Source organism: Pipistrellus kuhlii, unplaced genomic scaffold, assembly GCF_014108245.1.
Source record: "Pipistrellus kuhlii isolate mPipKuh1 unplaced genomic scaffold, mPipKuh1.p scaffold_m20_p_12, whole genome shotgun sequence".
Classification (NCBI taxonomy): domain Eukaryota; kingdom Metazoa; phylum Chordata; class Mammalia; order Chiroptera; family Vespertilionidae; genus Pipistrellus; species Pipistrellus kuhlii.
In genome coordinates, this window is record NW_023425427.1 from 18,227,214 (window position 1) to 18,248,881 (window position 21,668).

General features: G+C 38.8%; 1 protein-coding gene across 1 annotated transcript in view; it reads left to right on the forward strand.

The window, feature by feature from the left end:
• KIF24 (kinesin family member 24) overlaps nucleotides 1–21,668 on the forward strand; it is a 48,426-nt gene that overhangs the window by 20,317 nt on the left and 6,441 nt on the right. The window contains exons 4-10 of the mRNA XM_045580046.1: nucleotides 2,865–2,962; nucleotides 5,732–5,947; nucleotides 8,094–8,181; nucleotides 14,316–14,437; nucleotides 15,217–15,322; nucleotides 18,397–18,468; nucleotides 20,487–20,596. Coding sequence (XP_045436002.1) covers nucleotides 2,865–2,962; nucleotides 5,732–5,947; nucleotides 8,094–8,181; nucleotides 14,316–14,437; nucleotides 15,217–15,322; nucleotides 18,397–18,468; nucleotides 20,487–20,596 — 812 coding nt within the window. The remainder of the gene's footprint in view (nucleotides 1–2,864; nucleotides 2,963–5,731; nucleotides 5,948–8,093; nucleotides 8,182–14,315; nucleotides 14,438–15,216; nucleotides 15,323–18,396; nucleotides 18,469–20,486; nucleotides 20,597–21,668) is intronic.

Sequence of the window (21,668 nt, forward strand, 5' to 3'; positions counted from 1 at the left end):
TATGAATTATAATAATCTTGCATATTCACATATCCTTCATGAAAAATACCTATAAAAGTACTAGAAAACTTGATACCTAAATTCTATTGAAAGGTAAGATACTAATCCTTTTCATCAATAAATGCTTTTCTAAGGTGTTTTACTCAAGATCTAAAGTTATTTACTAATACTTAGAGAAGAAAAGGAAAATCAGCCATTAAATAAAAGCCAAAAAAAGTATTCCCACATTCATTTCTGTCCATTTGTTTCCTATTTTCTTGAGAAGTGTCCAATATATAAAATGTATTTTGTTTTTTATCTCATACTTAACTATAAAGATCATTGATGATATTTGAGCAATGAATGGATTTGACTCCTTGCTTAAAGACCAGTTATGAATTAGATATAAATCATGTTCACTAAAGCCAGATTTTAGGTATATATTTTATTCTTTATTATTGCCATTTCCAAGCTTAATCAAAAGTATAATGAACCCATATATACCTTATCACCGAAATTCAACAATTATGAACATTTTACTGCTCTTGAAATCATATATTTTCAAAGTACTTAAAGTTCACAGATCTCTTTTTTTTTTTTAATTTTTTTATTAAATTATTTTCTTTGTACATATACCATTGCCCCAGATCTCTCTTTTTTTATGCCTCTTAAATACTTTATTGTTTATTTATATTTACTTTTTAAAAAATATTTTATTGATTTTTTTACAGAGAGGAGGAGAGAGGAATAGAGAGTTAGAAACATCGATGAGAGAGAATCATCGATTAGCTGCCTCTGTACATGCCCTTGACCGGAATCAAACCTGGGACCTTTCATTCTGCAGGCCGACGCTCTATCCATTGAGCCAAACCGGTTTCGGCTATTTATTTACTTTTTAAAAATTTTATTTACAGATCTCTTTATCATGCTGCACGGATTCATTATTTTCTCACCTCCCAACTTTTGGAGATTTTTTTCCTGATAAATTTGGCTTTGTGGCCCCAGTTTCTTCTTAGATGACCTAGCAAATTTCCATTGTAAAGTAATGTAATGTAACATGAAACAGTATTGAACCTGAGGTAGAATCACCCCCACAGTAAATTAATCCAAGTTGACTTTTCTGGACTTGCCCATACTATTTTTCCTTAACCAGATATTATAGCAGGTCCAAGAAGTAGCCGACAGTAGGACCTCATATCTCATTCATTATTAATGGACAGCCATTATGATGCTGTCCATTCAGGCTTGAGATTTGGGAATCATCTTGGGTTCCTTTTTCCAACTTCAATCAGTTGCCAACTTTTTCATGCATTTATCTCCTATTATTATCATCTCATTTAGATCCTTTTCACCTCAACCTAAACTACCTAATATTCCTGTTCCCCAGTCCATTCACAGTGTGAAGCCAGATTAATCTTCTAATAAAGTGGCTCAGATCATGATCCCTTTCCCTGTAAAGTTTTTTTATTGTCCTTTTTTACTGTTTGCTGAATTAAATATGAACATTTCACCACCACCCTTAGTCTTAAGACCTCTCTACAGCATAGTCATAACTCATTATTCTAGTCTTCTTTACTTTTCTACTTACCAAGATCCTATATTTCAATCACATTGAATTCCCTAAACATTCCTTGTGATTTCCTGCTTTGACTCTGCTCATGTTCCCACAGTGCTTACTTAGAATACCTTTATCACTACCTCTCAAATTCCTCTTCTTTCCCCATGGCTCATTCCCAGTACAGTCTTTCTCAGAGTCTTTCCCAACCAGAAAATAGGTTTCTCCTTTGAATTTCACATGTACATATCTTTCAAGTTTTTTCTACCTTATAGTAATCTGTATTAACATCTTTAGGTGGTAGAGTGGAGTGATGACAGGTAATATCTTTATCTTTGGATCCCTTGAAGTGCCTACTATAATACACATCCTACCAGAAGAGCAATAAATGTTTATGAAATGAAAAGTTAAGCTATATAGCCCTGGCTAATGTTACTCAGTAGTTAGAATGTCGGCCCACCCACCAAAAGGTCTCAGGTTTGATTCCTGATCAAGGGCATGTACCTGGGTTTCAGGTTCATCCCCAGCCAGGTGGGGGGAAGGGCATGCAGGAAACAACCAGTCAATGTGTTTCTCATGTCAGTGTACTCCCCATCTCCTTTCCCCTTCCCTCCCTCGCCCCCTCCTGTCCTCCCACTCTCTCTAAAAATCAATGGAAAAAATATGAACATTTGATCCTCTATGTGGATTAAAAAAAAAAAAGTTGAGCTATATATATATCTTTTTGTAAATATATATTTTATTGATTTTTTCACAGAGAGGAAGAGAGAGGGATAGAGAGTCAGAAACATTAATAAGAGAGAATCATGGATCAGCTGCTTCTTGCATGCCCCCACTGGGGATGTGCCCGCAGCCAAGGTACATGCCCTTGACCGGAATTGAACATGGGACCTTTCAGTCTGTAGGCTGACACTCTATTCTCTGAGCCAAACAGGTTTCAGCAGAGTTGAGCTATATATTCCTCCATAATTTCTCCCAAATGTCAAATACATTAGTAGTAGCTGGGATATGAAGATAATCTCCATAGAATTCAGTCTCTCCTGGATCTACAGAGGATTGGCTCACTCTTGTATTCATCAATTTAATTTACTTCACTTAAGAGAACAAAAATTGTGTGTCTTCATTTTTTATATTATAAGAACATGTCTAACAGAGATCTCAAGTAAAAGAAGACCCTACCCTGTCACTTGACAGTTATTGATTGCTTGTTTATTCCTAAGTTTGTCACCGTCAGTTACTATTAGTTTAAAGATTTATTTATGCCTTTATCATGTGCTAACTAGAATAGTGGTGAATAAAATGTCTCTTTCTATAAAAACTTCTTTTTCAGCATGTTTTTTATTTTGATGAAGTCTTTGGTGAGGCATGCACCAATCAGGATGTATATATGAAGACTACTCACCCACTCATTCAGCATATTTTCAATGGGTATGATAGTAATTTTTTGCTTCTCTTGTTTCTTATTTTCTATTTTCCATAAGTTATATTTTAAAAAACAAACATGAGCTATGCCTTTTTGTTTCTTTGAATTAAATATTAATTTGTGTTTTAATCTTATAAATTTAAATTACTCTCTTCTGAAAAATTTTGTGTCTCTATAGAATTTACCAAGCATTTAGGAATTTTCAGCAAAATTTTCTTTTATACTGATAATATTGATTCTCTGTGCTTAGTGGAAAAATATAAGCTGACAACAATATAATTTCATCAAAGTCCTCAGAATAAAAAGGTTTTAGTGGTCATAGTTTGAACTTTTGATACTAGGAGTTATATATTCTGACTATTAATTTTTTTCCTTGGAGTAGGATAGGTAAGTGACTATAAGTTATTCACCATTCATAAATATATTTTTAAAAATTTGAAATAATTATTTACATTTAGTAAATACTAAGGTAGTAGGGGCTTCTGTTGTATATTTAAAATGTAGGCATGTATGTCAAAAATTTGCTAGAGTCACAGATTTCAGAATATTTTCACTTTTATTTTTTAAAATAACTTTTACAATATTAAAAAAAAATTGGAGTGTAATTTATATGCAATAAGATACACAGATGTTAAGAAGTATTCAGGTTTGATGAGTTTTGATAATTGTATACATTCAACTAATCAATACCTGGAACAAGATACAGAACATTTCCACCACCCCAGAAAGTTTTTTTGTGTCCCTTTTAGTTAATTCCACACCATCATCCTCAAGTCTTATATAACCTCGGACCTGCTTTCTGTCACTAGGAATTAGTTTTTCTTGTTCTAGAATGTCATAGAAATAGAAATAATATATTTTTTGTATTAGTACATCTTGTTGCATGTATCTGTTGTTTTTTATTCCTAAGTAATATTTCCTTCTATGAATATACCAAAATTTGTTTATTATTTTTCTGTTGATTTACATTTGGGTTTCGACTTTCTTATACAAGTCTTTTTGTAGACATCTTTTCATTTATCTTGGGTAAAAATCTAGAAATGGGATTGTTGGGTTATAGGGTAGGCTGTTTAAAAAAAGTCAAACAGGATCAGCAGATGTGGCTCAGTGGTTGAGCATTAACATAAGAATCAGGAGGTCATGGTTCAATTCCCTAACAGGGCACATGCCTGGGTTTCAGACTCAACCCCCCAGTAGAGGGCACGCAGGAGGCAGGCAGTCGATGATTCTCTCTCATCATTGATGTTTGTCTCTCCCTCTCTCTTTCTCCCTGAAATCAATTAAAAAAAAAAAAAGTCAAGACGAAACCGGTTTGGCTCAGTGGATAGAGTGTCGGCCTACAGACAGAAGGGTCCCGGGTTTGATTCCGGTCAAGGGCATATACCTTGGTTGCAGGCACATCCCCAGTGGGGGATGTGCAGGAGGCAGCTAATTGATGTGTCTCTCTCATCTATGTTTCTGACTCTCTATTCCTCTCTCTTCCTCTCTGTAAAAAATCAATAAGATATATTTTAAAAAATAAAGTCAAACGATTTTTCCATGCATTACTTTATAGTCCCAACAGAAATATATGAGAATTGCAGTTCTGCATCCTCACCATACTTGGCATTGTCAGCCTTTTTTATTTTAGCCAATCTAATTGGTATGGAACTGTATGTATCTCAATGTGTTTTTAATTTTAATTTTCCTATTGCCTAATGATGTTAAGCATCTTTTCATGTGCTTATTGGTCATTTATATATCTTAATTTGTTCATTTTTATTGTCTTTTTATTATTGTTTTGTAGAAGTCATTTACATTTTTTATTATTATTCGTATCAGTAGGCTAGAAAAGTAAAATATCGTTCAGATTCAGTTTCTTATGCACCAAATCTGTTTGAGAGAGTAAGTTTTTAAAATAAGTTAGAATTTGAATGTTAAAGACAGTACCAATAAAAAATAAGAGATTTGTGCATGGTACAGATCTCAGAGTGATTTAGTACTACATTGTTTGGTCCCATAATACTCCGTAATCTTCGCTTCCAACTCCTCTTAAAATGTACTATGATTGGCAGGTGGTCTTTTAACTATCCTTTCCACCTCTTATTCTGTATACAAACAAAGTGTATACACACATCTATCCACATGCAAGGATAGTGATTCTCACTTAGAATCACAGGACATCAGAACTAGAAAGGATCTTAGAAATTAAGTAACCCAGCAATTTATTGCTAAAAGTGAAAACTTTGTGAGTTATTACTCAAATATTTTTCTTACATTGATTTCACCTTTGCCTAAACGTCTTAAATATTCGTATGAATGGTCACTACCATATTTTTCTTATTATCTATTATTTATTGATTTGATTCTCTTATTACATTTTTCACCAAATGTGTCTTTCCACATTAACACAAAATCATGTTCTCTGGGATCCTCTAAGGCAGCGGTCGCCAACCTTTCGGATCTCATGGACCACCAGTGGTCCGCAGGTCACCAGTGGGCAACTACTGCTCTAAGGCATCTAGCAGGAGTTCTTATTTCCTTATCTTCCAGAGTTGTCCTACGGTCTTACCAGTTCCATAAAAATTCCTGTCAGAAAACTGATGTGCTGCTTTGAGAATTATTTTTCCTCTTCCTGTGTTTTTAGCATGTAAAGCCCTCCTTTCTTTAAAGGATGTATGTTATAGCTGAATTTTGCCCAGTATTCTTTTTCAAGCTGACTTTTGTCATTAAAAACCTATGGGCAGATCAGTATTTCTCTCATATATTAGTAATGCAAATTATTCTTCCCTCAGAGGCAGTGCCACTTGCTTTGCATATGGGCAGACAGGTGCTGGAAAGACCTACACCATGATAGGAACTCATCAGAACCCAGGACTATATGCTCTGGCTGCAAAAGACATCTTCAGGCAACTGGAAGTGCCCCAGCCAAGAAGGCATCTCTTTGTGTGGATCAGTTTCTATGAAATCTACTGCGGACAGCTTTATGACCTCCTAAATAGAAGAAAAAGGTACTGGATATGAGTGGGAAACTGTGAATCTGTTCATTATTGTTTTCAGCCAGAGTCCACTGAATCATGGTACTTAATGACAATGTTTGGTTCATTAATGCCCTTTCATGAAATGAGAGTCTCCTGAATCAGATACATATTTTTTAAACTGTCAGTTTAGCTAGAGAAAGATATAAATTAGCCTTTCATTGGTAACTTTTCAAGTGATCAATATCCTAATATTTACCCAAAGATTATCCCTTTTATTTTGGTTTTTGAAAAAGATCTAATTTCAGGAGGTGAGGAAATCAACATATATGTAAATCCCTTTTTATTCTTTTGACCTATTATTACATAAACTATAATGTTTTCCACTTTCTCTTATTTTTCCTCTTCAATAATCTTAGGCTAAGCTTTGTGATAGTTCTCCTAAGTCAGTAAAAAGAGAAGAAAATCTCATTAGACTTATAACTCTTATAAAGCTTAAACTGTTGCCCTTGCAACATAATAGTAATTTAGAAAGTATTCAGCAATTCTGATTTTAAATCCCTATTGTATTTTGATGGCCTAAAATTTTACTTAGGTTGAAACAGATGGCAGAGTAGGAGGGAACAAAGTTGTGAAGGTAACTACTGGGGGGGAAAAGGGAGAAGAGAAGTAGGGGAGATGAAGGGATAAGAGTTTGTAATGACAGAATTAACCAGACATGAGACATGTTAGGAGTAGAATAGCAGCACCCAGTGGAGAGGAGTGAGTCGAGGCTGCACATGGTAGAAGGCTGGGGAAACCAAATCAGTGAAATAACCCATAGCAAAGGTTTCCGAAAGGACATGAAGTTCTGTGTGCTCCAGGCAAGTACTGGATGGGAGGGAGGTGAGGAGCTGCTTCCGCTCAGCAGTGAAAGCATGATAGGTCAGCTCCATTGTAGAGGGGCACTGAAATATTGAGTAGCACAACCAGAGAGGCCACTGAGTGGGTTTAGGCAAGCCATAATCCTGTGGACTCTTCCAACAAAGAGGGACAGGTATGCCACAATCAGAAAATATATAGATTTTGGTGGTTCAACTGTGCCAGATTAAGGAGGGCGCTATTCTAGGGCTGTTTGACGAAGAGTTGCCTTTCTTTTTTACCCTTTTTGTTTTGGTTTTAAAGCCTCAAGTTAGCTTAATCACAGCTTCTCTCCCAAGTTCTAGTAACCTTATTAGGGGCTCTTTCCAGTCAGAATGGCCACTTCCTCTAAACAATAGTTGGCATGAGAATAAAGGCCACTGTTGTGTTGTGTATGTGGTTCATTTGTTTGTGGGAAGGGACAGATTATTCAACCATTGTGAGTGTGATTCTTTAATGAATGACCCTGGTATATTACCCTCTATATTTGCATTCTTTGATTATAGCCAAGGGGATGGGAATGCTTAGTCCTGGGTTTAAGCTTCTCTAGGGCTCACCCAGACTTATTCTATAAGTGTCTTGTGCTGTGGGTTTTTTTGTGATTTTTTTGTTTGTTTGGTTTTGTATCTCTGGTTAATTAGCTAATATCTCTTTGTTTCCTCCCATTCTAGAACTTCTAAAATGTCCTGGTCCACTGATGGCACCCTCTCTTGTTTGTTTAGAGCTTTTCTTTTAAAAAAATACATATTTATTTTTTTACAGAGAGGAAGGGAGAGAGAGAGAGTTAGAAACATCGATGAGAGAGAGACATCGATCAGCTGCCCCCTGAACTCCCTCCACTAGGGATGTGCCCACCACCAAGGTACATGCCCCTGACCGAAATTGAACCTGGGACCCGTCAGTCCATAAGCCGACGCTCTATCCACTGAGCCAAACCAGTTTTGGCTGTTTAGAGCTTTTTAAATTTGACCTGTTGTTTTTTTAATTTAATATATTTTCTATACTAATAGTCAGGCTTTGATAAATGTAGATAAAAGTATACATGCTCAGTCCACCTCTTAAACTAGAAACCAGAGTTTAAGGATCTTTAAATTAACTCTTAAATATAGAGAACAAATTGTTCTTATACCCTTGCATAAAAAGTGATAGAATCTTGCTTATAGGATTTAAAAATCTAGCAGTATATTTTAGGGTGTTCATTAGTAACCTTTCTGGGGGTGAGCTCAGAGCATAGGGCCTGGGAAGTATGTTCAGGAATAACATGTTCTTGCCTCTGCAGGCTCTTCGCAAGAGAAGATAGCAAGCATGTGGTACAGATCGTGGGACTGCGAGAGCTGCAGGTGGATAGCGTGGAGCTCCTCTTAGAGGTAACCCTCCCTTCTTCAGTACACCATTGTAGCAGCCCAAGTACAGGCAAGAATTCATTTTGCTATCTATCAAGCATAATGGACTCAGATTTAGTTAGGAAAATGTCGCTTCTTTCTCTAAGTTGGTTGTCTCACTGCCATGGTAGTGGGAGGTAGGGCAAGCGAGAGAACCAAATCATGAGAGGATTCTCTTGGGCCAGTTTCAAAAGCTGCTAATGAGTATTTCTCTGGTAGTAGGCTCTATGAAAAGCTGATGGACAGAAATATTCTTATTTTAAATAAAAATTTAAATAGGTAATACTCTCACAGGGATTCAAAATTCAAAAGGTACAATGAAAATATCCCTTCCATTGCCTTTTCCTGAGGCAGCTAGTTCTGTTTGTTTTTTTTATACCCTTCCAAAGGCATTTTAAAATTCTCTTTTATTAAAAGTTATCTTTTTATTATAACCAAAATAACACTTGCTCATTATTACATCTAAGCATTAAAAATATGTAAAATAGCCTAAACCGGTTTGGCTCAGTGGTAGAGCGACAGTCTGCGGACTGAAAGGTCCCAGGTTCGATTCCAGTCAAGGGCATGTACCTGAGTTGCGGGCAAGAGGCAGCTGGTCGATGTTTCTCTCTCATTGATGTTTCTAGCTCTCTTTCTCTCTCCCTTCCTCTCTGTGAAAAATCAATAAAATATATTTTAGAAAAATATGTAAAGTAGAAAAATAAAGTCTTCTCTAACTTACTGTACATTCTCCACTGAGATATCCACTGTTAATAGTTTAGGTTAGTTTTTTTTCTATTCTGGAATTTTATTAACTTACTATAGTTCACATACCATAGAACTCACCTTTTTAAAGTGTATGCTTTAGTGGTTCTTAATGTAGTTTTCTTATTAAGATACTAGAGGCCCAGTGCACAAAATGTGTGCACTGGGGCGGGAGGGGGTGTGAGCATTCCTCAGCCCAGCCTGCACCCTCTCACAGTCCGGGACCCCTTGCTCCTTACTGCTTTGCTCGCTGCTCCTTAGTGCTGCCACGGAGGTGGGAGAGACTCCCGCCACGGCTGCTCCGCTCTCCAGTCATGAGCCCAGCTTCTGGCTGAGCGGCGCTCCTCCTGTGGGAGCGCACTGACCACCAGGGGGCAGCTCTGTCCTTTGGTGGTCAGTGCACGGCATAGCAACTGGTCATTCCACCATTCGGTCAGTTTGCATATTAGCCTTTTATTATGTAGCATTAATTTCAGAGAGGAAGGGAGAAGGAGAGAGGGAGGGAGAGGGAAGAGAGAGAGATAGAAACAATGATGAGAGACAATCATTGATCAGCTCCCTCCTGCACACCACCTACAGGGGATCGAGCCTACAACCAGGCATGTGCCTTTGACTGGAATCGAACCCAGGACCCTTTGGTCCACAGGCCAGCACTCTATCCACTGAGCCAAACTGGCTAGGGTAAACTTTTAAAATAATACCCACCTTTCCCTAGCTGGTTTGGCTCAGTGCATAGAGTGTTGGCCTGCAGATTGAAGGGTCCCAGATTCTATTCTGGTCAAGGGCACATGCCTGGGTTGTGGGCTCGGTCCAACGTGCAGGAGGTAGCCAATCAATGATTCCCTCTTATCATTGGTGTTTCTATCTCTCTCTTCCTCTCTGAAATTAATAAAAAATATATATATTTTAAAAGTTCCCCAGGTGATTCTAATGTGCAGCCATCATAGTTATCTTCTAGTATATCCAACAAGTTTGGTTTAGCCAGGGAGAAGGCTGGAAGGACAGACTGGGTACTTGACAATACTTACCTTTAGAACAGCTTCATTGTATACCTCTCCCCAGGCTTGGGTGCATGAAATGGAAGGGTGGCCCGCCAATGATATATCTTTTTCTAATAGTTTCTTTATCCTGGGACAGACAGGCAAATTTGTTTAAGGGATGGGGCCTCATGCTTGTGTCATTATTAGATTTCTAAGTTCTGGGATCTAAAATCTGAGGCTAGCATCTGAGTGTGGCTGTTTTAGAGGACCACCTAAGAGCCAAGAGCCCCTTGGATTGCAAAGGCAGGCACAGAACAAAAGTGTGTGGGATGTGTTGAAGAGGCTCCCCTGAGACTGACCATTCTTACCTGTCTAGAACTCCCTCCAGTGTGGAGTCCTAAGGAGATTGTTTCTTATATACCTGTTCCCTTGGCCCCACTTTCCCCAGCCTTTTATTCTTTTGCCCCGGAGTTTCAAGAGATTTGGTCCTCACGATGTGTTTGTCCCTGGAGATTAGACCAATTCAGTGAGAAAGGAGAAAACACTAAGAGGAATCCCCTTTCCTTTGCTCTGGTGTCAAATCACACTCTTCACCCTGGAAGAGTATATGGCACTGCTCTATCCTAAGGTATGTTTCCTAAGAAAAGCAGAAAGAAGTTTCTTGTTAGTCAACATATTATTGCCATTGATACACTCCATCGATAGTATAATACATACAAAGTTGTACAAGAAGGAAGCCCAGCTGAGATCAAAATGGAAAGTTGGTATAAATTATGAATATCTGACACAGTTATCCTCATAAACATTTATTGACTCGAAACAACAGCACTTGCAAACTCAGATGTCACACTTTCACCGTCTCTCAGGTGTCGTACTAACTAAAGTATCACCTGTGTGTTTGCTCAAGTGTCACTCTGAGGTATCATCTTCAAGTGTTATCCTTAGAGATCACTCTCAGGCTCACTCAGGGCCACCTGTTACTGGTCTCACCACTGGCAGCTTTATTTTATTTCTTATTATTTCCTTGGCTATGATTGGTAGCAGAGGCCACATAGCAAGAACTTCCCCTAAAACAGCCTCAGTTGTATGTACATTGCCTATCTTACTGAAGTACTCATAGGCCTTCTTTGATATTCGTGCAGGAAACTTAGTGATTAAATCCTTATAACCAGTAAGAGCTGGGTCCCAGTGCCATGTATCCTTAAGTATACCTTTACTTTCCTGAACTTGAAATATATAGATGATAGTAGATGACTGGGTCTAGTAATAGATAAGGAAATTAGATAACATACATAAAATGTTTACTGTGATGCTAGTTCAGTTTGTCATATCTATTATTCTTATTAATAAATCACTGTTTCCAGTACCACAGAATTCAGCAGTTGCCTCTACTTTTTATTGTAGCAGGTCCCCATTTCACTACTCACACGTTTTGTTTAAAGGACCTAGATTTAGCCGAAACCGGTTTGGCTCAGTGGTAGAGCGTCGGTCTGCGAACTGAGGGGTCCCGGGTTCGATTCCGGTCAAGGGCATGTACATTGGTTGCGGGCACATCCCCGGTAGGGGGTGTGCAAGAGGCAGCTAGTCGATGTTTCTCTCTCATCGACGTTTCTAGCTCTCTATCTCTCCCTTCCTCTCTGTAAAAAATCAATAAAATATATTTTAAAAATAAAATAAAATAAAATAAAGGACCTAGATTTAGAAGCTTGTACTATAGACTTCAATTACTACAAATACTTTCTTCAGAAGAAAGAATTTGAGAAGGGGGGCAGGGAAGGGAACCTAGTATTTTTTACAGTGATTGCACTAATTTTGCTCCTAGACTTTAAAAAATATATATATTTTTTATTGATTTCAGAGAGGGAGAGAAAAATAGAAACATCAGTGATGAGAGAGAATCATTGGTCAGCTGCCTCCTGCACACCCCATACTGGAGATTGAGCCCACAACCTGGGCATATGCCCTTGACTGGAATCGAACCCAGAACCTTTAGCCAGCAGGCTGATGCTCTGTCCACTGAGTCAAACCAACGAGGGTTACTCCTAGATTTATTTTATTTTATTTTTTATTGATTTCAGAGAGGAAGGGAAAGAGATAGAGAGATAGAAACATCAATGGTGAGAGGTGTTGAACCTGGGACCCTTCAGTCCATAGGCTGATGCTCTATCCACTGAGCCAAACCAGCTAGGGCTAGACTTTATTTATTTATTTGTTTGTTTGTTTTTATTGATTTTAGAGAGGGAAAAAGAAACATCAATGTAAGATGAGCATCAGTGTGAGAGAAATATTAATCAATTGCCTCCTGCATGCCCACAACCAAAGCATGTGCCCCCACCCAGAGTCAAACCAGTGACTTTTTGTGTGTGTGTGTGTGTGTGTGTGTGTGTGTGTGTGTGTACCAACTGAGCCACACTGGCCACAGCTGCTACTAGACTTTTATTTCCTCCAAGTAAATTGTCTTTTTTTTCTCTCTTTCTCCCTCCCTCACTTCTTTTTCTTCCTTTTTTTTTTTTTTTTAATATATTTTTATTTATTTCAGAAAGGAAGGGAGAAGAGATGGACAGAGAGATAGAAGCATCAATGAGAGAGAATCATTGACCAGCTGCCACTGGGACCAAGCCTGCCACCCTGGCATGTGCCCTAGCTGGGATCGAACCGTCGATGCTCAACCATCGAGCCACGTGGGACAGGCTTTTTCCCCTTTACTTCTACTGGGGAGCCCATGGAATCTCATGTTGATCTTATTTCCCCACAAAACTGATTTATTTACATTTATGAAAATAGTTTAAGTTTTGGAAGTTTACATGGAAATGTTAGTTCTTTAGTATCTTTTTTAAAATGAATATTTGTTGAAAACTTACTATGTACCAATCATGGTACTAAGTGCTTTACATGTATTATCTTTTTAATTCTCATAAGTAACCTATGAGATTACCATTTTTATAGATAAGAAACTGAGACCCTAAAAATGTAAGTGATTTTCAAGTGTTCATACATTGCAAAAGTTCACACAATCATGTGCCAGAGCTGGCTTGTGAACCCAGATAATCTAACTTAAGATTTCAATCCCTTAACTACTACACTTGAGTTGTATGTCATTTACAAAAGTTTGTCTGATGATCTTCACAAACTATCTAGTTTTTTACTCCTCAGAGCTCAGCTGCTTTATTCCACAGTTTCTGAAAGTCATGATGATTTCAAGCTATTACTGAAGCTGAGGAAACTGGACCACGGACCAGAAATTCCTTCATGCCTTCCCTAAAAGGCATTTAGTCAGGAAAGGTTGCCTCAATATGTTAGATTTTCTGAGACGTTACTCATGGGTACCTAGTACCTCATGGTAGACAAAGTGCAGTGAAAAGCCAAGTAAAAAACTCTGTAATAGAACCCAGAAACCAGCCTTTGGGGGTGAACTTCACCACAGAGCTATCCTTTCTGCTTCCTGTCAGTATCCACTGCTCCTGATGCCTCTCAAAGTTCTCCTAGGTCCCAGCAGAAGTATCATCATTACTCATATGTGGCAGGGGGCACCTGGCTTCTATCCCTAGACTGTATTCTACCAGTATGACCTTGGATAAGTCACTTAACTTAACCACATGGGCTTTGGAGTCATACATACTGAAAGTGGAATTTGGTTCTGCCACACAACAGCTGTTTATGAGGAAATCAACCTCTGAGTTTATTCCTCAACTGTAAACTGGGTCTAATAATACTCACCTCGCATTAGGCTGTTGTGAGGATTCTATCAAATATTATATTTAAAGTTGTTCACCTTTTGAGTCTCAGAAATTAATACTCCTTCCCCTATCCAAAATCAGGGCAGCATATTCATATATGGTTGTGTTTTCAATGGCTAGAGGCCAATCCTGAGAATTTCCCCATTCCCTGGGGCCAGAGGCACCTAGGTTAATCTTTATTCCTAATTGGGGGAGGGGAGGCATTGGTCTCAAGGGAAATCATGGGTTTATAGCAAGTGCAATAACTCATCAATTCCATGTTCCCAGACATCAAGCTTGACTCCCTTTATGACTACATACTTGTGAAACGGGTGGATGTGATCAGTCATTCCATGATGCACATTTCGGTCCTTCGCTTCAATTACTAGAATAGGTGGGAATTATGGGAACTTGCTTTGGAACCAAGTTATGCCCTAGGGATTTTTGTCATACTAAATCCATCAAAGATATTAAAAAGTATATGAGATCAAGAAGTATTAGTATTCCACATTATTTTCATTGCTGTTGGGTACTTACTGTATGATTTAGTATTTGGGTCCCTTTCAACATGAAGGGGGAAAACTGCAGTGTAATGACAGAGTTACATGTCTGGTCTCTTGGGAGCCAGAGGGCTTTGTTTACTCCTTGGGGAAGTCACTCTATGGACTTTATTTTTTAGGTGATTCTGAAGGGCAGCAAGGAGCGCAGCACCGGGGCCACTGGAGTTAATGCAGACTCCTCCCGCTCTCATGCTATCATCCAAATTCAAATTAAAGATTCAGCCAAGAGAACATTTGGCAGGTGAGCTGAAAATATTCAGGAATTGCATTGTCTGCCTTTTCCTAATGTGACTTTGAAATATGTGCTATCAACAACAGGACATCATGCCACCACAGAGTTCTTTATTTCAAGGATAGCGTCGAGTTCTTAGCCCTGAAATAAATCATTGTACTAAAGTGCCATCAGTTGATTAATCATGAGGTAATGGCCTATTGTTGGTCAACCCTAAGTTATTAAAAGGAACATTGATTGCTTCTAACGTGAAGCATGGTATCAGCAGAGGAAGGGCAGAAAATGCATCTCAGAGCGTTTACAGGCCAAAAAAAGAAAAAGGAAAATTAATCCATCCTGCTTGAAAGAAACCATAAGACAATTGGGTACATTCATTGCTTCTCTGGTGCTATCTTAGCAAACTCTGCCACACTGATGGATGAGCCTATCTCACCTCTGAGTAATGAGTCTTTTTCTCCCCTTTCTTCCTTCCCTTTTTTTGGCTGGAAAGCAGCCCAAAAGTTTCTGTTTAATTATCTAAGTGGTCTCCTAAATGATTTACATTGTGGTCTTTTAGCCTGATGGGAAGAATGTTTTATTAATTTCAATCATACTTTCTCACGAATGATTAAAACCAGCAGCAGCAGACAGATCAGAATCTTGCAATACTTTTGGAAAACTGACAGTAATGTGTGTTTTTTCCTGAGTATAGGCCAGTGTTGATTTCTTCCGGATGTCACAAAATGCTGACTGATATAAAAATAAACCAACGCTCCATAGAAATCATCCCTGCTGTGTCTTTTCTCTAGGATCTCTTTCATTGACTTGGCTGGCAGTGAAAGAGCAGCAGATGCCAGAGACTCAGATAGACAGACAAAGATGGAAGGTGCAGAAATTAACCAGAGTCTTCTGGCTGTAAGTTGTTCTAAAGCTTTCATCTAAAAATCCTTCTTGAGAGATGTTTCCACTCTTTACATGCAGCCAGAGTGGGTAAGGATGGGATGGAATCAACAGAGCAAGGGAATGCTTTTATCTGGCAATGAATTCCAGGGATGGAGATGGAGGCTGCCCAATCAGATTCTCAGCAATCCTAGGCAACTCTTCCCTACTCTCTCTGTCTTCTCTTCCTGTGGTCACTGCCTGCCAATGAAGAATAGAGAAATATTTCTAAAATTACTGAATGGTTAACTTAGGGAAGCTTTCTCCTTCTCATCAAGTTTTAAAATTGCATTAATTTTGCAAACATACAAAATTAGAAAAATAATTATCATGATCTCCCGAATACTTGTCACCCCGCTTCAACACGTGAAAAATCTACCCAATACTTTTTCCTCCCCTAGTTGAATTATTTTAAAGCAAGTCCTGTCATCATGTTATTTTCCCTCAAATATTATATTATGAGATAATATTTTAATATAATTATACCAGTATCATACTAGAGAAATAATCATTTAATGTTATCTATTATCCATTAAGTAGTATATCAATAGTTTCTCCAGTTATCCCATAAATGTCTTTTTATAGTTGGTTTGTTCAAATCAATATGCAAGCAAGATACTTTGGTTGATATGTCTCTTTTATTTCTTTATCAGTTCTCTCTCTCTATTTCTGTCCTTATATCAATGTATTCATTATCCTACAAGATCTCCTACAGTCTGGATTAGACGGACTGCATCACCATGTTGATGTGTAACATAGTACTCTATCCTTTATCGTTTCTATAAAGTGGTTAAGAACTATATTTGTGCTGTTCAGTATGGTAGCCACTAAGTTACATGTGCCATTGAGCACTTGAAATGTAGTGAGTCTAAATTGAGATGTACTCTTAATGTAAAGTACACACTGGATTTTGAAGCATATAAAATAACTATTTTTTCCATGTTGATTACATATTGAAATAATATTTTTGGATGAATTAGTTTAACTAAAACATAATTAAGTTATGTATTTAATATTATAATTAATGTGGATATTAGGAATTTAAATTAACATAAGGTTTATATTTGTAGCTCACATATTTCTCTTATGAAAGTGCTGATCTAGAGAACTGATCAGATTTAGGTTTTATATTTTCTTGGCAGGAAATTCATGGGTCATTCTTAGACTTCCTAAATAGGTACATCCTCCATCGCCACAGGAACCCAAGCCTCCTGCTCACTCCAGCTCTGTGGCTGGCCACCATCTTGGTTTGGTTAACTTGCATACTTGCTCCTGATTGGCTAGTGGGCATGGCTTATAGGTGTAGTGGAGTGGTGGTTAATTTGCATGTTTTTCTTTTATTATAACAGCAAATATATTTTTTATTGCTAGATTATAATCCATTTGTATTATTATTTTCTTGCTCAAATTATCCTAGAACCAGTATATTTTAAGCACTTACTATATGCTAGTCAGTTTAGCCTTCACAACTCTGTGAAGTTAAGCAAGTTCTCTTTATCCCCACTTTATAGTTCAGGATTCTGAGGCTCAGATGGATTAAATAAATTAGCCAAGGATCCACAGTCTCCAGCTAGAAATCTGTGATTCTCATTTTAAAACTATGGTCCAACTCAGCCAGTGTGGCTCAGCGGTTGAGCATTGATACAGGAACCAAGAGGTCCCTGATTCGATTCCTGGTCAGGGCACATGCCTGGTTTGTGGGCTTGCTCCCCAGTAAGGAGTGTGCAGGAGGTAGCTGATGGACAATGATCCTCTCTCCTTGATGTTTGTTTCTTTCTATCCCTCTCCCTTCCTCTCTCTCTCCAAAAATCAATTTAAAAAAATTTTTAAACTATGGTCCAGGAATCAACTATGAAATTGGGAAGGAATATCTATGGAACCCTACAACCCTCTGGGGCTTGACTGTGCCTATCTCACGTGGGCAATAGCATGTAAAGGGGTCTGGGAACAAGCCATTCAGAATAGGATAAAAAACTTGTATTCTGTGAGATGCACAAAGGTGCCCCTTGTTTCTTATTGTCCTTGGATAGTCTTAGTGTTTAGTAAAATCTACTTTCCATTTCCCAAAGACTCATATTGCTTGGTGGCCACACTTAGACTTGAGTATTTAAGGGGCAGGTGGAACTCGGGGGCATGGTTTGGTTATCTGTTCGTCCATTCTGAAGATTCTTCCCAGTGCTAAAGTTTGGGGATATTGAATTGATTTGCAACAAAAGAGGACATTGAAACTTCCTTATGCTTTCTTATACCCTGCAGCTTCTTTGATAGAGAGGGCTAAGCTGCAGGCATCTATGGTTGCAACCAAGAACAGCCACAGCAAAGCTACTTACCTGTTCTTGGTGAACTCCCAGCTCTGGCACTTCCAAGGAATTCCTTCCTTCCTTTTCTTTACTGCCTTTCAGCGCTGATGCATGATCAGAAATAGATCTTTCCTCCCTTATCTTGTTCCCCACCCTTGCTCTATCTGTTGCCCCTGGAGGTCTGCATATCCAGGGGTGTCTTGGGAGCACTTCTCTGACGAGCTAGTCCCAGGAGCAAGCGACTTGCTCTTTTAGGCCACAGACCCTGCTTTTTTAAAATGAGGAGGTAGACCTAGGTATTCTCAGTTCCTTTCGAGCTCTGACTCCAGAATTTGTCCTGTCCCATTCAGACAACTTATATTTTAATCTACACTTGAGGCTACAATTGTAGGTGTGTACGTGTGAGCAGAGAGTGGAGTAGATATTTTCTCTAAATGCTTCTGCAGTTGGGAGTAGTGTGGGGAGAGAAAGGCCAGCTGCCACTATGTAAGTTTAGACTCGGGACCTGAGGGAAGGTCTGTGGGTTTGTCTGTACCGAACTGTCAGGGCTATTTACTGCTTTTAAGTTGGGGGCCCTTATCTAGGCACAGCCAGCATAATGTTTCCCAGTCTAGCTTGATTTTTCTTGTTGATCAGGAAACAACCAGGGCATTTGACTTTTTGGAGAATTAACTCTCGTTTGAATATAAGAAAAATATGATCTGTTGCTCTCTCGTTGCATATGATTTTTGATGTGCTTCTTGTTTGCAGCTGAAGGAATGTATCCGAGCACTGGATCAGGAACACACCCATACTCCCTTCCGGCAAAGCAAATTAACTCAGGTAATGCTAACTGTGAGCTTTGGGTTTGTTCTGATTCTCGTTGTTCCTCCTTCCATTCCTCTGTTCGTTCAGCAGAGCCTCCACTGCCAGGGAGGCATGATGCTGAGTGAGGCGAGGGGTGGGGGGGAGGAGGAGTCATGTTCCTTCCAGAAGTTCTCATGTATAGGAGGAGAGGGAGCATACTCAGGCATAGAAACTTGGAGTAAGAGGTAGCCAGGCTCCCACAGGGGTAGCAAAGCTCTTCTGGCCATCATCCACAGCTTTCCGCTTACTTCTAAGTACGTAGGGGTACTTCCTTAGCTGTAAGACTTAGACCAGTGTTTCAATACAAAACTAATGGCTGCAGTTAAAAAAGAATGATAGAGTTTTTTTTATCTGTATTGTTAGGAAAGATGATCAAGATCTATAATTTAAAATATGAAATGAGAAAAAAACTATACAGAAAAGTGTACATTTGTTAACTGATTATTCTGAGAGGTAGAACTATATATAGGTAATTTTTTTCTGCTTTTCTGTCATGAAAAATGTGCTTCAGTCTTATTAACAGAAAACTCCAATAAGACAGCATCTGTAGTTGCTGCGGAGTCTGCCTGGTGCAATCACTTGTGAAGACAGTGTGGGTGCCCCTGGTTCCTTTCTCCCCCAGTCCTGTGCCATTAGAGGGCAGACTAGGTGAAGGGTGTTTTAGGTGAAGATTGTGTTCAGGAAGAAGTTTCAACTAGACTAGCAGCTCCACAGGGGCTGGAGCAGACCCTGTAATAACATAGCTACTTCTTAGGCAGAGTTGGTGATTTAGGATTCAGTTGTGTCTTACCAAACCTTTCAGCCCTAGGAAACCCTTCTTAAAGGTGATTGATTAGTCCTCATCTCAGAAAATGTGTTCCTATTTACCGGTAGTTAAAATAATAATAATTCAAACAGTACATACGAATACTAAGAAGACGGGAAGGGTACCAGAAAAATCCCACCTCCCAGTGTGACACTGCTGAACATCCTCCCACACATCTCTCTGTGCTTGTATATGAAGATCCACCTGTATCCCCAAGTTCCTCAGTGGTTAGAGTTTCGGCCCTGAGGACTGACAGGTTGCAGGTTCGATTCCGGTCAAGGGCACGTACCTCGGTTGCAGGCACCGTCGTGGTGCATGCGGGAGGCAACCTGTCGATGTGTCTCTCTCACGTCAATTTTTCTCTGTCTTCCCCTTCCCTCCCACTCTCTGTGAAAATCAGTGGAAAAATTTCCTCCTGGGAGGATTAACAATAAAAAAGATACACCTGCAGAGTAATGGAATCATACCTTTTCCCTTCTACAATAATTTTAGGTCTTTCTGTGTAGCTAAGTACATCATTATTTTGAATGATTGTATTAAGTTTACAGTTATCTAGTTTGTTCTGTTTATAAACTCTTTGATTTGCCAAACCAGTGTGTGCATTTTTTACATTTTCATACATATTGCCAAATGGCTCTCCCAAATGCTTGTACTAGTTCATGATACACAGTACACTGGCAGTTTAGCAGTTTATAAGAGCCCATTTCCCTAGGCCCTCAGAATGAGTCTTTCTTAATCTTAAAGGTGAAAAGATTATTTGTTTTTATAATAGTTTGTTTGCTTTTCTTTTTTATTAATTTTTATAATATTTTTTCTATTTCAGAGAGGAAGGGAGAGGGAAAGATAAAAACATCAATGATGAGAGAGAATAATTGATTGACTGCCTCCTGCACACCCCCAACTGGGGACCAAGCAACCTGAGCATGTACCCTGACCAGGAATCGAACCATGAACCCCTCGTTCATAGGTCAAAGCTCAACCACCGAACAACACTGGCGGGCTGTTTGCATTTCTTTAATGGTGAAGGGAATACCTTTTTTTTTTTTTTTTTTTTTTGTATTTATTAGTTGTGTTTCTTTTGTGAATTGCCTTTTTGTAGACAGGGGAGCTGGGGCCCACTGTCCTGGATACAATGGTCAGTATGCCCTTTGTCAGTTGATTTCATTGGCCTACCTTCTGTTTTGGACAGGTCCTGAAAGACTCTTTCATCGGCAATGCCAAAACCTGCATGATCGCCAACATCTCACCAAGCCACATTGCCACTGAACACACTCTGAACACCTTGCGCTATGCTGACCGGTGAGTCCTCCTCAGGTGGCAGGTCATGCACACATGCGTGCGTGACTGGGTGTGTGTGTGTGTCTGTCTGTCTGATACCCACACAGAGAACTGACCTTGGGTCCAGAAGTCTGTTCTTGGGGAAATGATACTACCATCAGGGATTGTGCACTTGGTCATTTGAAAACTGTGGTCTGGTAGGCCCTAGCATTTTACAAATGTGACTATGACAAGAGGAAGGTGACACATTCCCTTGTTCAGTAGCCTTTAAATGGTTAATGGGAGATGAAATATTTTTCTGGAGTAGAATCTTCTCGCTAGCCTCTGCCCTAATTATGAGAGATATAATACATATTACTTGTCAAGGCAGAAACACTAAGAACAAGTGGTTCTCAACCTTTCTAATGCCACGATCCTTTAATACAGTTCCTCATGTTGTGGTGACCCCCAACCATAAAATTATTTTCATTGCTAGTTCATAACTGTAATTTTGCTACTGTTAATGAATCGTAACATAAATATCTGTGTTTACCGATGGTCTTAGGCTCTACAGCAGCCGTTTTCAACCTGTGGGTCGCTAGCAGGGTTGTAATATTAGTAGGTTTTCTTGAAGGAGGTTTCTTTTATTGCATGGCTCTCCTAAGCCAGCACACTAGCCTTGCTAGAAGGAAGTGGCTACTTCACAAACTAGAAGATGCGTGATGATCCAAAATTGTTTCCATAAAACCACTATGTCTTGAAGTTCTCCCCCTTGTTTTCATTAATCAGCTTCAACAGTTATGAACTCTAAGGTGGTATTGTTTCCTAACTCCACCCAGTCCCCAAATCATAGCCATCATGTCAATTGCTTGAACTTTATCATTAGGAACAGACATTCCTCTCAGTGCTCAGTAAAGGAAGCTGGAAATAACCCTTCATCATAGGGGGTGTACTGAGTACAATTGAGAAATCATTTGAAATAATTTTGGTTAAAAAAAAAAAAAGAATAGAAAAAATACAATAGAAACAGTCTCTCTCATTCAAAGTAATCTGATAAATTATTGAAAATAAATATGAAAAACATTTGTTTTATATGCTCAAATGAGGCCTAATT